This window comes from Spinacia oleracea, chromosome 4 (genome assembly GCF_020520425.1).
Source record: "Spinacia oleracea cultivar Varoflay chromosome 4, BTI_SOV_V1, whole genome shotgun sequence".
Classification (NCBI taxonomy): Eukaryota; Viridiplantae; Streptophyta; class Magnoliopsida; order Caryophyllales; family Amaranthaceae; genus Spinacia; species Spinacia oleracea.
Genome location: NC_079490.1, coordinates 130093838 through 130110960, shown reverse-complemented (window position 1 = coordinate 130110960; position 17123 = coordinate 130093838). Strand labels below are relative to the sequence as shown.

The following is a 17123-nucleotide window of genomic DNA, read 5'->3' as shown; positions in this document are numbered from 1 at the left end:
TCCGTCCCGGAATACTTGACCTGTTTTTCTTATCGGGCCGTCCCTTAATACTAGACCTGTTTCTAAAAATGGAAATATTTTAACAATATTATATTATTTCTCACTCCATCCCTATTAACCCACTTACTCCCTACTCCATTATTTACACTATAGTAAACCTGGTCCATGCTATGGACCAGGGTATTATAGTCTTTGCGTTGTTGCGTGCGAGAAGTTGTTTGTAACTGTCACGTGCTTTCCTAATTATATATATGTTTTTTTTTTAATTTCCTTTTTCCCGGCTTTTGAACTTCTCACTCAACTTCTCTCTCTAAACTGTTTCCCAACTTCTCTCTGAATTTCTCTCTCCATTTCAAATTTAATTTCAGTGATTATTTTCATCCATTTGCATCAAATTACTCTTCCGATCTTCTTTTTTCTAAAAAATGGTGAAGAAAGCGGCACCGAAGAATCCGGCAGCGAAGAAACCGGCAGCGAAGAAACCGGCAGCGAAGAAACTTGAATTCGACAATTCCGTCGCTGAAATGGCTGTTGAAGCTCCTCGAAGGCGAGGAAGAAGGCCAAATGCTGTTTCTGAAGAAATTCCTGGTAATTCGAACTTATTTTTTGTTTGATTTTGAATTATTGAAATGTTTGTGGTTTTTGCTGAAATTAGGTTTAGTGTTTTATGCAGTTACTGTTTCAAAGATATAGTTACCTTTTATTTGCTGTTTCTGAAGAAATTCCTGTTAATTCGAACTTATTTTTTGTTTGATTTTGAATTATTGAAATGTTTGTGGTTTTTGCTGAAATTAGGTTTAGTGTTTCATGCAGTTACTGTTTCAAAGATATAGTTACCTTTTATTTGCTGTTTCTGAAGAAATTTCTAGTAATTCGAACTTATTTTTTGTTTGATTTTGAATTATTGAAATGTTTGTGGTTTTTGTTTGAAGTTACTGTTTAAAAGATATAGTTACTTTTTATTTTATGTTACGAAGTTTTTAAGTGTTTTTATTAGTGACTGGTTTGTTCGTAGTTTTTTAGAGTAATTATATTTTTAAAAGGTTACTATATTTCTAAAACAGTAACTATGTTTTTAAAATAGTTACTGTCTTTTTAGAAAGTAAATTAACTTTAAAATAGTAACTATGTGTTATAATTAGTTACTATCTTTTTTAGAAAGTAAATATAACTTTAAAACAGTAAATATGTGTTATAAATAGTTACTGTGTTTTTAGAAAGTAAATAAACTTTAAAATAGGAACTATGTGTTATAAATAGTTACTATCGTTTTTAGAAAGTAAATATAACTTTAAAACAGTAACTATGTGTTATAAATAGTTACTATCTTTCTTAAATGTTATTATAAAATTAAACAGTTACTATGTCTAATAAATAGTTACTATCTGATTTAAATGGATACTCTATGTTTATGTATTTATTATATTATTTGAAAGGTTACTATATGATTTTATTGGTTACTATGTGATTGTAATGGTTACTATATAGTAATATTTTGTTTTATAATTGTTTTGTTTCAGTTGCTAAGGAATCTGTGTCTATAAAGAAGAACAAAAAGGCTGGCAGTCCGAAATCAAAAGCAATTGCGCTTGTATCTGAAAAAGAACCAATTGAAGAAGAACAACCTAATCAACTAGTTTTACAAAATTCTTCTCTGGTTGACGTTCCACAGCCTGAATCTCATCAACTTCATTCACAAGTTTTGAAAGAAGTTGGCGCTGATGGCCTGCCTATCGTGTAAGTGTTAGTTTAATTTAGTTAATTGTTCTAAATAGTTACTATATGTTCAAAATAGTTACTATGTTCTAAATAGTTACTATATTTTTTTACATAGTTACTATATGTTGTAAACAGTTACTATATGATTCCAAAGGTTACTATATGTTGTAAACAGTTACTATATGATTCCAAAGGTTACTACATGTTTTAAATAGTTACTATATGATTCCAAAGGTTACTATATGTTTTAAATAGTTACTATATGTTTTGAAATATGTTCTAAATAGGTTCTATGTGTACTATGTTTACAATAGTTACTATATGACTCCAAAGGTTACTATATGTTTTAAACAGTTACTATATGTTCTAAATAGGTTCTATGTGTACTATGTTTACAATATTGACTATATCAAAGGTTACTATATGTTCTAAATAGTTACTTTATGTTTTAAACAATTACTATATCTTCTAAATAATTACTATATGTTATAAATAGGTTCTATGTGTATGTGTAGTATAGGTACTATATTATTTGAAAGGTTACTATATGTTTTAAACAGTTACTATATTTTCTAAATAGTAACTATATGTTTCTAATAGTTACTACATGTTTTAAACAGTTACTATGTGTTCTAAATAGTTACTATATGATATATAAAGCTGACTTACTTTCATTATTCATTTTTTTCAGGTTTAATTTTGATACACAATGTTCAGGAGGATCATTGTGTAAATTAATTAAAGACTTCTCTCCTGATCAAAAGGCAGCTGTTCAAGAGATAGGGTTTGGAGGATTGTTAGGCCTTCAATTAAGTCGAAAAAACACTCAGATGATGTACTGGTGCATCAAGTGCTTTGATGGTGTGAGTTCTCTGTTTACAATCAGTGATTCCAAGTAATTTGAAATCACTGATTATGATGTGTACGATTTGTTTATGCTCCCCCTTTCTGAGCTGGAGGTTGAAGGGGTTAAACGTGGGCGCAATTCCACTAATCCTGATTTTGATTTGAAGATCAAGTGGAGAAAAGAGTTCGGTTTTGAAGAGGTCAATGCTCAAATTCCTATAAGGTTGCTTGAGGACAAGATTAAATTGTTGACAGATGGTGGTGATCTGTTTAAACAATTATTTGTTTTTGTTGCTTTCTCTACATTTTTTACTCCAACAGCCAATAGGACTGTAGATTTGAGATTGGCTAAGGCTTTGGAAGATCCTAAAATGATTTCCAAATACAATTGGTGTAAATACGTTCTTGACGTATTATGTGAGGAAACAGTGAAATTTAAAAATAGTTTATTGAAAGGCAAAGATCAAAAGACATTTGGAGGCTGTGTTGTGTTTTTGCAACTTGTGTATTTTCAGAGGATTAAGTTTAGGAATTCCAGTGGTATTCCTGATCAATTACCTCTTATTCAGCATTGGACATCGAAGATGGTAACCGATCGGATTCATGCTGAAAATGCCAATATGAGTGCATTATATGGTTCTGGTATATTGGAGAAGGGGAAGTATCCAATTTCCAAAAAGTTTGTTTTTGTTGATGGTCAAATAGATTTGACCCAAATCAAATCTATTTCGAAAGAAAATGAAGCAGGCAGCAGTGGGGGAAGAGCTGAACAGCCCTATGTTGGGCGTCGAATTCCAAGTCGGCGTCCTAGGATTCTTCAGTTTGAAATCCCTAATTCTCATCCTACAGATGAAGAAATTTTCTCTAAAGCCACTGATGTAAGTTTATTTTATTATTGATATATTTGTCAATATATAGTATAGTTATTTTTTATATGCTATAGTTATCTTTTATACACTATTGTTATCATTATCTTTGGTTTAGTAAATGTAGGTATATATAATTATCTTTTATATTCTATAGTTATCTTTTCTGTACTATAGTTATCTTTCACATACTATGTTACCATTACTTTGTTTTAACAAATAGTAACTATATGTTTTAAACAGTTACTATATGGTATAAATAGTTACTATATGTTTTATGTACTATAGTTATCTTGTGTATACTATAGATATCTTTTATATACTATAGTTACCTTTTATTTACTATAGTTATCTTTTATTTTCTATAGTTATCTTTTATATTCTATAGTTACTTTTCATATACTATAGTTAACTTTTATACAGTTATCTTTATATACTATAGATACCTTTTCTTATAATATTTTTTGTATTTTTAGTTAAATTTTCATATTATGTTCCATATTTAAATTTATGTATTTTGTTATTAGGATTTTCATGGTCAGTGGTTGTTGATGAAGAGAGATCTGGATGTAGTTTCAGCCATCCATGCTGAAGAGCTGTTCAAATTAAAGGCTTCAATGCCTTCGCAGAACCATGGCGATGATATTTTGGAAAATTCCACATATCAAAAGATGGTTGATGAGTTGGTGGAGATTCATCAGTTGGTGAAGAATCTACCAAATGGTTGGGATGACATTTTTGGTTCAAGTAACAATCCAGTTGTTACTGCTGCCCCTCAACCTTCTGCCGTTGTTCCAACTGAGCCTGCAGTTGTTACAGCTGCTGTTGTTGATGCAACAACATCTACCGAAGCAATTATTCGAGAAGTTGATCCTGACACTCAAATAAATGCAGTTCTTGATTCTTTGAAAAGCAAAGATAAAGAAATTACGGAGGATGATGATGAAGAAATAGAAGAATATGAGCGCGTGTGGGCTGGATTTCAAAAATGCATCATTAACAACCATGCTGTATCAAGAGTGAATGTCAGTGTCTATGGCATAGAGGAAAATGTGATGTTTATGTCTCCGTTTATGATAGCATTTGAAGATTTAATGAGGCATCTTCCAGCATTTGTTCAAGAAGCTGTGGACTTTGCTGCTCTGACTGATGGAGAGGGTATTTTGACTGAGTAAGTAGAAGTTTTCTCATTTAATAATTTATAGTTACCTTTCAAATAATATAGTTACCATTCATATATTATAGTTACCTTTCATATATTATAGTTACCTTTCATATAATATAGTTACCTTTCATATAATGTAGTTACCTTTCATATAATATAGTTACTTTTTATTATTTATAGTAACCCTTCATATAATATAGTTACCTTTCATATAATATAGTTACTTTTCTTAAAAGTGAAGTTGTTGCCCTAACTTTATAGTAACCTTTCATATAATATAGTTACTATTTGTATACTATAGTATCCTTTTGTTTACTATATTTACCTTTTATATTCTATTGTTACCTTTTATTTATTATAGTAACCTTTATAATTCTTCTGACATATTTATTGTTTATTTTTTATGTTTTTCAGTGATAAAGTTATAGAATACAATCATTTTATTGCGGTAGGAAGAGATGACATGTGGACCCTTCCTTCCACATTTGATATTCTTTTGATTCATATTGAAGCTTGGGCTTTTTTATTGAATGAAAATGAAAGGAATCCTGCTGGTTCTCCTCAGAAGCTGTTTTTAGGTGGCACATATTGTGTAAGTTATATTTTTAATAATATAAAATGTTAATTATTTTAAATTTTTTTGGCCTTTGTTTAATTTTTCTTTTAATATTGATTTGCAGAAATATGTTGCTGATTTGATTGAGAAACCAGGCAATGAAAAAATCTTGTCTGAATTGTGTGTTTGTCTTAATTATGGTGTGAAAGATGTAAATGGAGTTCAATCGTTGAAAGATTGTAATATGGTATGATTTATATTTTCTTTATATAACCATATTATCTTCTTTTTTTTGTCTCCTTTCTTGTAGTTGTAATCTGTTGTTTTTCTTTTTTATATAGATTTTTGCTCGTGTTCTGATTGAAGACCCGAAGCATTATTACCTGTTTGTCATTAGTATGAAAGACAAAAGTGTCTATTTCTTTGATAATATGCTTCTGGAACCAAAAGAGATGGAACAAAGGAAGAAAGCTTATTCTGTCTTGGTAAGTTTTTTTTATAGTTACCTTTTTTGTTGTTGTAGTTACTCTATAAATGTTATAGTTACCTTTATATTAGTCTTTCTTTTTTAGAGGAACTATATTTTTGACAAGGTTACTATTTGTTTAAAACAGTAACTATGTTTTTAAAATAGTTACTATCGTTATAAAATAGTTACTATATGATTCCAAAGGTTACTATATGTTGGTAATGGTTACTATATGATTTTAATGGTTCCTATATGATTCTAATAGTTACTATATGATTTTAATAGTTACTATATGATTTTAATGGTTACTATATGATTTTAATAGTTACTATATGATTTTTAACCAACTGGTAATAGTTACTATATGATTTTAATAGTTACTATATGATTTTAATTCTTACTATATGTTGGTAATAGTTACTATATGATTTCAAAGGTTACTATATGTTGATAATACCTACTATATGTTTTGTACAGTGTTCTTCATTGGAAAAACTACTGAAAAATATGGATAACATTCATCATGAAGATATTAAAAGCTTCAAATTTATCTCGGTCGGTGGTAATTGGAAGCGAGGTGCTTATGACAAAGACTGTTGTGTCTATTTGATGATGTTAATGATGGTTTTTCATGGTGTTGAAACGGTACAAGATGGTGTTGGGATTTTTGACTTTGATCCCTTGGCAGATGTAAGTTTTTGTGTTAAAAATAATTAATGTTATTCATATTTTTCTTTTCATTCTTTATAGTTATTGTTTTGTTATCATAGTTACTGTTTTTATTCTAATAGTTACTGTTCAAATATTTGCAGGAAGATTTCAGGAAGTTTCTCAGGGCTTGTATTTGTGGCACCATTGTGTTGTCAGATTTGAATTGTTACAGAGATGAATATCTGAAACGAATGGTTGCATTCAGGAAATACAGGAAACAAGATGTTTTGGATGCCCTAATTAAACAAAGGGAAGAGTTGACGCAGAAATACATGAATGATGCTTCAAAAATTGAAATTGTTGCAAGAAATAGTTCAGCAAGGAAATCCAAACATGTTGAAACAGAAGATGAAGCTGAGACAGATGTCAATGTTGAAGGGAAAGGACGTGGCAAAGGCGGGAGACGCACCCGAGGAGGCAGACGCGGGAAGGCACGTGGACGAGGTGCTTCACGTGGTTAATAATTATTGCTGAAAAAACAATTTAATTTTTTGTGTTTGTATGTAGTCGAATTACTACTTAGAATGTACAATTCTAAGTTTGATATAGTTACTGTTCAAATAATTTTTTGTGTTTGTATGTAGTCGAATTCTAAGTTTGATATAGTTACTATCAATGATTTTTAATTGTTTGATATATGAGAGTAATTATAACTTTTGCAGTATTTGTGTGATATTGTTCAATTTACTTATTTTAAATATAGTTTCTATTTGAATGAAATAGTTACCTTTCTTCAAATATAGTTACTCTTATAAATTTGTAAGTCATATGATGGCATAACGAAAGTTACTATATTATCAAAATAGTAACTATATTTTATATAGAGTTACTATATGTAAAGAAGGGTGACCACTAAATGTGAAGAGTTGGTATATATAAAAAGTGAATAATTTTGTGTATAAATTCAAATAGTTACTATCTTACAGATATAGTTATCTTTAATAAGATACAATTACTCTCTTTTTTATGGTATTTTATTTTTGAGTAACATATAGTTACTATAAGTCATTTTGATTGCATAAAAAACGTTACTATATTTTTTTAGAATAGTAACTATATTGTTCTAAGAGTTACTATATTTTTTAAATAGTAACTATATTTTATAAAAAGTTACTATATTGTAAAAAAAGTAAGTATATTTTATAAAGAGTTACTATATTATCAGAATAGTAACTATATTTTATTAAGAGTTACTATATTGTCAAAATAGTAACTATATTTTATAAAGAGTTACTATATTTTCAGAATAGTAACTATATTGTATTAAGAGATACTATATTGTCAAAATAGTAACTATTTTATAACGAGTTACTATAAATAAAAATTGTGTGTTTATAAAGAGTTACTATACTGAATGTATAGTAACTATGTATTGTAAAGGAGAACTATAGTATAAACACTCAATAAATTTGTTTAAAAATGTTGAAGTAACTGTATATGATAATAAAACAAGAACATCACTAAAATAGTTGTTCTTTAGGTGTAAATAATTGAATATTGGGTGTCTTGGATCCAAATTCTTTGTGTTTCTTTTTTCCTTTCTTTGATGGCTGCTTGTAATTGTCATATTGACCCTTTATTCTCTTCTTACTCTTTCCTTTAGTATTAGCACGATCAGGATCAAGCACAATTGTTATTTCAGAATTAGTTGATTCCCCGTCTTGTGTTTCTCGTTGTGCTTCAGCTTTTGCCTTTTCTTGTTCTGCTATCTTTGCAGCTTCTTCTTTTGCCTTCCTTTCTTCTTCCTTTTTTATGATTTCATCAACTGCTTTATTATCCATTTTAAACTTCTCCTCGATAAATTTTCTGGCCTTTGCTATCTTATGCCCTTTCAAAATTAAGTTATAGTATTTGTGGTATAGAGTTTAAGTGTTAAGTAAAATATCAACTGTAATTGTAAATATATGAAAATGAACTAATGTATATTGAAAAAATTACCTTCTGATCATATGTAATCTCCAACCAGTAAAATTGTTGATTTCACCTTTCTCCCTTTTTATTGTATCAACCCTTTCCCATATCTGTTTCTTTGCATATCTAGTCCATCTTGTTGTTATGTAACGATCTGGAATTGTATTGATTGAATGTATATGCAATATTCTTAAACAATGGAAGCACAACCATCCAGATTCTTCAAAGTTTTTGCATGTGCAAGTGACGGTTGAATCTTCCATTTTGTATTGAACTTCTTGCCTTGATCCTGTTAGATTATTTACATATAATGTAATATTATTCAAAAGAGCATCTACTCTAAATAATAAATAAAGATTTATAGTTTTTTTACCTATTATTCCTTCTATCCACACTTCAAAAAACACTGTTCTTCCTACACTTCCCTTGAACATTGTACTACTTGCCACAGAAAGCTTGAACTCTTCTTCAAAATCACGAAAAAGTGTTATCGTGTATACATTTGCTGCCTGTTTTAATATAGCACTCATACTTAGCTCTGAAGTTGGTATTCCCCTTGTACAGTCAAAGTCGTCTTTTTCTTCGGTTTTTCTCCATCGATTTATTGTAGCTTGAAAAATACTATAGAACTCTGTTAATGTTGTACTTTTATTTGCTTTAAAACCAACAGCATGGTTTGTACTTTCACTTCTTTGTGAAGAAAGTATACCGGCAGAAAAAAAATCTTTACTTAAAGCTGTACACCATTTTTCTTTAAGACCATACAATCTGTTGAACCAGTCATCTTTTTCCAGCTTAAAAGTGTTGATCATAGATTTCCAAGTTTCTTCAAAATCATTTGGTGTTATACACCCACTTAAACACTTGTAGAATGCGTTTTTGAAGTTTTTATCAGACTTCAATAAACCAAACCTACTGTTTGCATTTTTACTCAAGTGCCACAAGCATAACCTGTGTCTTGAAGAAGGAAAAACCTGAAAAACAATAATGAATATATATAGTTCCACAAAATAGTAACTATATTTTATAAAGAGTTACTATACTTTATAAAGAATTACTATATTGTCAAAATATTAACTATATTTTAATAAGAGTTTCTATATTTTCAAAATAGTAACTATACTTTATAAAGTGTTATTATATTGTCAAAATAGTAACTATACTTTATAAAGTGTTACTATAATTTTAGAATAGTAACTATATTGAATTAAGAGTTACTATATTGTCAAAATAGTAACTATATTTTATAAAGAGATACTATATTGTTAAAATAGTAACTATATTTTATAAAGAGTTACTATATTGTCAAAATAGTAACTATAATATATGAAGAGGTACCTGTTCTATTCCAGCAGCAATAGCTGCATCTTGATCAGTGAAAATTGATATAGGGTGCTTTCCTCCCATAGCCTTCAGAAAAGTTTCAAACACCCAAACGAAAGATTCTGTGGTTTCATCCCCAATGAAAGCACAAGCAAACATTGTATTTTTCCAATGGTTATTGATACCAACAAATGGAGCACATATGAGATTGTACTTATTGGTTCTGAATGTAGTATCAAAAACTAGAACATCTCCATATATTTTGTAATCTTCTCTCATCATAGAATCCCTCCAAAATAGGCACTCAACTTTTCCTTCAGCATTGAGTCTTACTCTGAAAAAGAACTCGGGATCTATTGATTGTATGTCATACAGTTTGTTCACTAGTGTTTGTGAATCCTTGCCATCAATTTGCTTCATTTTTAACTTGTAGCAGTAGTTTAGATGATCAATCATCGTATGACCTACACAGTCGTCTCCGCCAGTTTCTGTTGACATATACCTATAAGACTCCATTGGTCTTAGACCACATTCTGACATTGCCTCAATAGCTTCTTTTTTAGGTTCTGTCATTTGTCGTTCCGATCGGTGGAGATAATTACTTATTTCTCTTGTCAATGGGTGATTATGTACCACTACATGCTTTTCTATTTCAAAATCTCCATTTTCATTCTTCTTTGCAAATATTTGAGCTTCACATTTTGTTCTTGTTATCATAACCCTCTTTCTCCTTTCTTTCTTTTTTGCATCTGATTGATCATCTTCATTTTTGAGTTCTTTGTTTTTAGGAGGGTCTCTTATTCCAGCAGCAGAGCAGTAGAAGTATTTTCCATTAACAATTGTGGTTCCTTCTTTATATCTATTCTTCCCTTTTCGTACACTAAAACCAATAATAGCAGCATGTTTGCAATATAGATCATAAATCTCATCGGCTGTTTTCCTTGCTTCTCCAATTAAACTGCCATCTAATTCTTTATCAATGTTTTCTTCCTGCTCATTATTTGGATTTTCAAAGATGTTGTGGTTTGTATCAATTGAATGTATTATTGAACCTGTACAAATACAAATATAGTTATCATTAAATGTGATAGTTACTCTTAATATTTATATAGTTACTCGTTATATTTTATAGTTACTATATAATTAACATAGTTACTTAGGATCTATTGATTGTTATAGTTACTCTACAGTTAATATAGTTATTCTTTATATGTTATAGTTACTATAAGTTAAATGTAGTTTATTGCTTATATAGATTATTTCGTTATGTGAAGTTACTCTATAATTAATATAGTTACCTTTCATAAATTATAGTTACTTTATTATAAATATAGTTATCATTATATGGGATAGTTACTCTTCATTTTATACAGTTACTGTTTATATATTATAGTTACTCACAGTTAATATAACTCCTTTTTATATGTTATAGTTACTCTACAGTATATAGTTCTTCTTTATATGTGATAGTTACTCTTCATTTTATATAGTTACTTTTTATATGTTATAGTTACTCTATATTTAACATTGTTACTTAAGATCTATTGATTGTTATAGTTACTCTACAGTTCATATAGTTACTCTTTACATGTAATAGTTATTCTATATTTAACATACTTACTTAGGATCTATTGATTGTTATAGTTACTCTACAGTTAATATAGTTACTCTTTATATGTTATAGTTACTATAAGTTAAATGTAGTTTATTGCTTATATAGATTATTTCGTTATGTGAAGTTACTCTATAATTAATATAGTTACCTTTCATAAATTATAGTTACTTTATTATAAATATAGTTATCATTATATGGGATAGTTACTCTTCATTTTATACAGTTAATGTTTATATATTATAGTTACTATAACTCCTTTTTATAAGTTATAGTTACTCTACAGTATATAGTTCTTCTTTATATGTGATAGTTACTCTGCATTTTATATAGTTACTTTTTATATGTTATAGTTACTCTATATTTAACATTGTTACTTAATATCTATTGATTGTTATAGTTACTCTACAGTTCATATAGTTACTCTTTACATGTAATAGTTACTCTATATTTAACATACTTACTTAGGATCTATTGATTGTTATAGTTACTCTACAGTTAATACAGTTATTCTTTATATGTTATAGTTACTATAAATTAAATGTAGTTATTTCTTATTTATATTATTTCATTATGTGAAGTTACTCTATAATTAATATAGTTACCATTCATAAATTATAGTTACTTTATTTTAAATATAGTTATCATTATATGTGATAGTTACTCTTTATTTTATATAGTTACTGTTTATATATTATAGTTACTCACACTTAATATAACTCTTGTTTATATGTGATAGTTACTCTACAGTATATAGTTCTTCTTTATATGTGATAGTTACTCTTCATTTTATATAGTTAGTCTCCATAGTTTATAGTTACTCTACAGTTACTATAAGTCCTGTCTATATGAGATAGTTACTCTACATTAAACATAGTTTCTCTTTGTATGTTATAGTTACTCTGCGTTAAATATAATTCCTCTTTCTATGTTAGTTACACTACTGCAATTATAATATGTTAACTATATCAATATAACAGTTACTATATATATATTAAAAGATACTATATCATACCTTCTTCAATACATTGATTTGCAACCATAACTTGCTGAGATGTGCCTTCATCTTCATCTTCAACATCATATACTTCTCTATGATTCTCAAAGTTTTCTAAAATAATAATAATTATTCAATGAGTATGAAAGTTACTATAATTTTCTTCGTAGTTAGTTATTAGGATTCGAATATTACCGTCATAATTATACAATTTTTCTTCTATTGCGCGATTTAAATCGATATTCAAATCGATTAAATCGTCCTCCATTGTTGAAGCTCGAAGAGAGAAAAGCTGTTGGAGGAGAGAGAAGCTGCTGTAAGAGAGAGAAGCTGCTGCTGGAGGAGAGAGATTTCAATTTTAGGGTTTCGCGCATTCTGTTATTTTGGAACACGTGATTTCAAACGGTTCAGCGCTGCAAATTACCTAATTACCCTGGTCCATGGTAACTTTAATGGTGGACCGGGTCCATGCAAGCGGAATTGCTACTCCATACAAAAAATAATTAAAAATTCAACCCCTACTCTCCCCAACCCCACCTCTTAACCCACCTCCCACTAACTACATTAAAATAATACCCCACTATCAACTACTACCTATTAAATTAAATAAGTCAATTCAAGTCCCTTAAACTCTGTGCCGGTCAAACCGGGTCGAGTATTCCGGGACGGAGGGAGTAGTAGTTAATTTTTTTTATTTACCGTCATATCCTCTTGATTTGGGCAGTGTATTAATTCTGCAAGAGTTTACTGCCTTCCTTTCATTGAGATGAGCATCATCAACAACAATAACAGCATCTAGCAAAATCAGGTTTTGTAATTTTTGCTTGTTTTTTTGTTCCTTTTACTATCTCCCTATTTTTGGGTTTATATGTACCAAATTTTAAGTTTAGCTTCCATTTACAGATGTTTATTTCAGAAAAACCCAAAATCCTATAATCTGGATTTCCAAGAATCTAGAGAACAAGACAAACAAAACGAAATCAGTCATGTAATTCAACAAAACATAAAACAAAGGGGCAACATGGGGTTAAAGAATACTACAGGAGGAGGAGGAGGAGATATTGTACAAGTGCAAGGTGGTCATATAATCCGGGCTACCGGTAGAAAGGACCGGCATAGCAAGGTGTTCACCGCCAAGGGTCCTAGAGACCGTAGAGTCCGCCTGGCCGCTCACACCGCCATTGAATTTTATGATGTTCAAGATAGGTTAGGGTACGACCGGCCTAGCAAGGTGGTTGAGTGGCTCATGAAAAAGGCTCAAACATGTATTGATAAGCTGGATGAATTACCACCGTGGGATCCAACAGCTAGTGTTTCTCACGGCGGCGTTGATATGAAAATAAGGTCTACTGAAGTTGATGTGGGTGATAAGTCTGGATCAACATCATTTTATGTTCCACAATGTTTGGATTCACAGTCTGTAGGTGATAGTATGAAGTCCTTTTTCCCTAGTCATAATAATACAATTACATCTGGTATGAATTATTCACATGAGTTTATCTCGAGAGGAGGTAGCCAAAACAGCCAGGATCTTTGTTTGTCACTCCATACTCTTCAAGATCCGGGAAGCTGTGGTAATGGGCAACATCATCATCATCATCATGCACCTTCGAGTCATGACTCGGCCCTTTTCCAAGGGTCTAGTTCATCTTTGGGGTTCGAGGGTAGGACGGGAGAGTGGTCTGAGTCACAGCAGCAGCACGATCTAGGCCAATTTGCTAGGATGTTTGGTTGGCCTAGTGGTGGTAGTGGTGGTGGTGGTGGTGGAAATTTATTCAACCCTTACCCATTGCCACCGCAAGGGTTGTTATTTGGGCAACAACATGTTGGCCCAATAACAACGGCTACATTTACTCAAGGGAGTACCCTTCAGTCCAATTTCTCTCCATTCGTATGTGTTTTGGAGGATCACAAAATTCACAACCACCACCACCAACATCATCCACAAGATGCCGGAAATGGATCCGATGGGTTCATCGGTTATTACGTCCCGTCCTCACAAATTCATGGTGGAGCTAATTCAATGTCTAACAATAAGGCATCCTCATCATCCATGTCCCCTGATTCAACCCAACATTAATTGGGTAAGTAGTTAAGGCTAATAATCCATTACCCACTTACCCCTCAATTCGCATTCTATGCTCAATCTTTTGTTTCATTAATTGGGTAAGTAACACTAGACATTTAAATTGCATGATATGCTCCTCACTCGAGTTTCCTTATTCTATGTTCAATCTTTTTTTTTCTAGAACTCAAGCAGCTATTATTATTGCAAATCGTTCTACTTTCAATCTTTTATCTACTTATCCGTTCTATAAATATTGCACCATGGTTGACTTTTCGCTTTACCACGCATACTTTGGCTCTTAATATATCAAATTATGTATAAGTAAAAAATTCATATTTAGAAAATATATAACGATACGAATGTAACAAGATCTCATACTATAATTTTTCTTAGGTAAAATCATAAAAAATGACCAAAAATCTTATATCAATAGTATAAAAAACAAGATGATACTATATTTATGAGACGGAGGAACCATGATCTTTTGAAAGTTAATAATTGCCGCCAAGCTAAATTATTCTCTTTAATCCTCTTATCCCAAAAATAGTCGGGTCCATTTGACTTTCCTAAGTCAAAAGTAAAAACTTGACCTATTTATTAACTATAATACGAAATACTATCTCCGTTTCAAAAAAATCTTTACAGTTACTATTTGCACGAACTCCAATGCAATATTTAACTACTAATATATCCAATTTCGTATTTGAAAAAAATATAAAAATTTGATATTCTGAAAATACATCCCGAGACCAATCTAACAAGATCTTACATGTAATGTTTAGATATATATAATGGTGAGAATTTACGGTCAAAGTATTTTATATTTTAGACACATTTTTCAAAACGTAAAGAATTTTCTGAAACGGAGGTAATATGTAGTAGTACAAGTAAAAACATTACGGGTATTACATAAGATCGTCACACTTGATTTCAACGTACATTTCCGCAACTTCAATTTTGAATTTAATTTGTCTGAAATTATTTGTATAAAATCTATTTTTGTGTGAGTAAAAAGTAACTTAAACCAAATCGTGCATGATGCGTGTATTATGAATTTATGATAATACTTGTTATATTCAAAGGCGTATTTTATAGACTCTGGAAAGTTTAATAGGAGGAACATATTTACAGTTCGTTTGGTAGTAGGTAAAAAATTATGGGAATAATGAGAATAAATCTAAGTGTAATTTGGCAAAAAAATAGCATCATGATGTTCATAGTAATGAAATTTTGTCTCATACTTGCTACTTTTTTTCATAAATTATTATTCCCACGTAATACCACTCCCCAGATGATAATGGATGGTAATGAAAATTTATAAAGAAAAAGAGATAATTTTGAATGAACTAGCATTACCATGGGAATGAATGTTAATTTTTCTTACAAATTTACATACAAATTCATCCTATTGACATCATTTATAACCGGCTACGAAACGGACCGTTAAGCTATAAAAACTTTCTAATGACGACTTGTTATGGCAGATGATGAGAGTGGAAGCCCAAAGGAGATTGATTCCAAACTGGTAAAATGCCTTGGTATGGAAAAGAGAATATTCATCTGTTGATCCAATAATCGTGCAAAACCCGCCCACTTTAAACCGGATTCGATTCTCATGATCATAAATATTTGTGCACCTTTTTCTTCACTGCGTGGGTTGTAGAAGTCATGGTTAGTTGTCGTTAGTTGCTAACTTCTTTTTTAAGTGTAGCGCTAAACTCCGTCCTATTAATACTCACCCGCCTTATTAAATGTCATAACTACTACTCTTTATATTTACCCTTTCATGTTTTACCTTTCACCTTACCTTCAACCTTATCACCCACCTTCAACTTTCCAACATTCTGCCGGCCACCACTCAGGCCAGAACTTCGGCAGACCTCTGGCAGACCACCGGCTATACCTCCGGCGACCCAAATTCTAGGCAGCCACCACTCCGGTGTGGGAAATTTCCGGCGACGCAAACTACGGCGAAAAAATGCGTCAAAACTCTTACATGTACGAGTCATCCGGGAGAACATCCACGTCATCCCAAGAGAATTTTTTTTTTTTTTGTCCAGTAAAAGTTACGGAGGCTTCTTTAGTTTGAGCTTCCACCATGGTAGAAACTTCTGCAGTTTAAGCTCGCACTATTGTAGGAGCTCAAACTGCAAAAGTCTTCAACATGGTGGAAGCTCAAAATGAAGAAGTCTTCCTTGGTAGTGACTTCTTCGTTTTAAGCCTCCACCATAGTAGAAGCTTAAACAATAAATTCTCCACCATGGTGCGAACCTAAAACGAAAAAATCTAACTAATTTATTTCCGGAATAACTATTTCAATTTAACACTTAATTACCAAAACTATTTTGTATTTAATATCGCTAATTAAATAAAAAAAATAGAATTATATTTTTTAGCATTAAGACTTCTACGTTTTAATTAAGCTTCCACCATTATGTAGACTTCTTCGTTTTAAGCTTCCACCATGGTAGAAGATCAAACAACAGAAGTCTCCACCATGGTGCGAGCTCAAAACGAATAAGTCTAACTAATATTTTTCGGAATTTTTTTTTCAAATTCAACAATAATTAAAATCGAATTAATATGCAGGCTTCTTCAGTTTAAGCTTCCACCATGGTAGAGACTTCTGCAGTTTGAACTCCAGCCATGGTACGAGATTAAACAGCAGAAGTCTCTACCATGCTGGAAGCTTAAAATAAAGAAGCCTCTGTAAGTTTTAAAGGAAAAAAAAAAAACTTATCTAGCTCTTGGGATGACGTGGATGTTCCCCGGGATGACTCGTAAATGTAAGAATTTCGATGCATTTTTTTGCCGGAAATTTGCTTCGCTGGAAAAAGTGTTTGTCGGAGGTCCGGCCAGATTTCGGTCGCCGGAATTTTG

The 17123-nt window shown here is 30.9% G+C and overlaps 4 protein-coding genes across 5 annotated transcripts; 3 read left to right on the top strand and 1 right to left on the bottom strand.

Annotated features, from left to right (window-relative positions):
* Positions 1-256: 256 nt before the first annotated feature.
* LOC110785165 (uncharacterized) lies at positions 257-3038 on the top strand. The gene is made up of 3 exons (XM_056826529.1): positions 257-588; positions 1521-1737; positions 2411-3038. The coding sequence occupies exons 1-3, from the start codon at positions 426-428 to the stop codon at positions 2616-2618; spliced, it is 588 nt and encodes a 195-aa protein (XP_056682507.1). The 5' UTR covers positions 257-425; the 3' UTR covers positions 2619-3038.
* Positions 3039-6188: 3150 nt separating this feature from the next.
* On the top strand, positions 6189-6916 carry LOC130460097 (uncharacterized). The gene is made up of 2 exons (XM_056827755.1): positions 6189-6311; positions 6434-6916. Exons 1-2 carry the CDS (start codon positions 6231-6233, stop codon positions 6791-6793), a joined length of 441 nt encoding a protein of 146 aa, XP_056683733.1. The 5' UTR covers positions 6189-6230; the 3' UTR covers positions 6794-6916.
* An 876-nt stretch (positions 6917-7792) lies between these two features.
* Positions 7793-10139, bottom strand: LOC130471879 (protein FAR1-RELATED SEQUENCE 5-like). The gene is made up of 4 exons (XM_056842219.1): positions 9582-10139; positions 8617-9217; positions 8296-8532; positions 7793-8160 (listed from the first exon to the last, which is right to left on the bottom strand). Exons 1-4 carry the CDS (start codon positions 10137-10139, stop codon positions 7793-7795), a joined length of 1764 nt encoding a protein of 587 aa, XP_056698197.1.
* Positions 10140-12896: 2757 nt separating this feature from the next.
* Positions 12897-16330, top strand: LOC110785159 (transcription factor TCP4). 2 transcript variants are annotated; one of them, XM_021989605.2, is made up of 2 exons: positions 12897-12983; positions 13079-14464. In XM_021989605.2, exon 2 carries the CDS (start codon positions 13197-13199, stop codon positions 14253-14255), a length of 1059 nt encoding a protein of 352 aa, XP_021845297.2. In that variant the 5' UTR covers positions 12897-12983; positions 13079-13196; the 3' UTR covers positions 14256-14464. The 2 variants fall into 2 exon arrangements, with proteins under 2 accessions (XP_021845297.2, XP_021845296.2); XM_021989604.2 differs by adding an exon at positions 15728-16330 and having other exon boundaries at positions 12927-14259.
* The last annotated feature ends 793 nt before the right edge of the window (positions 16331-17123 follow it).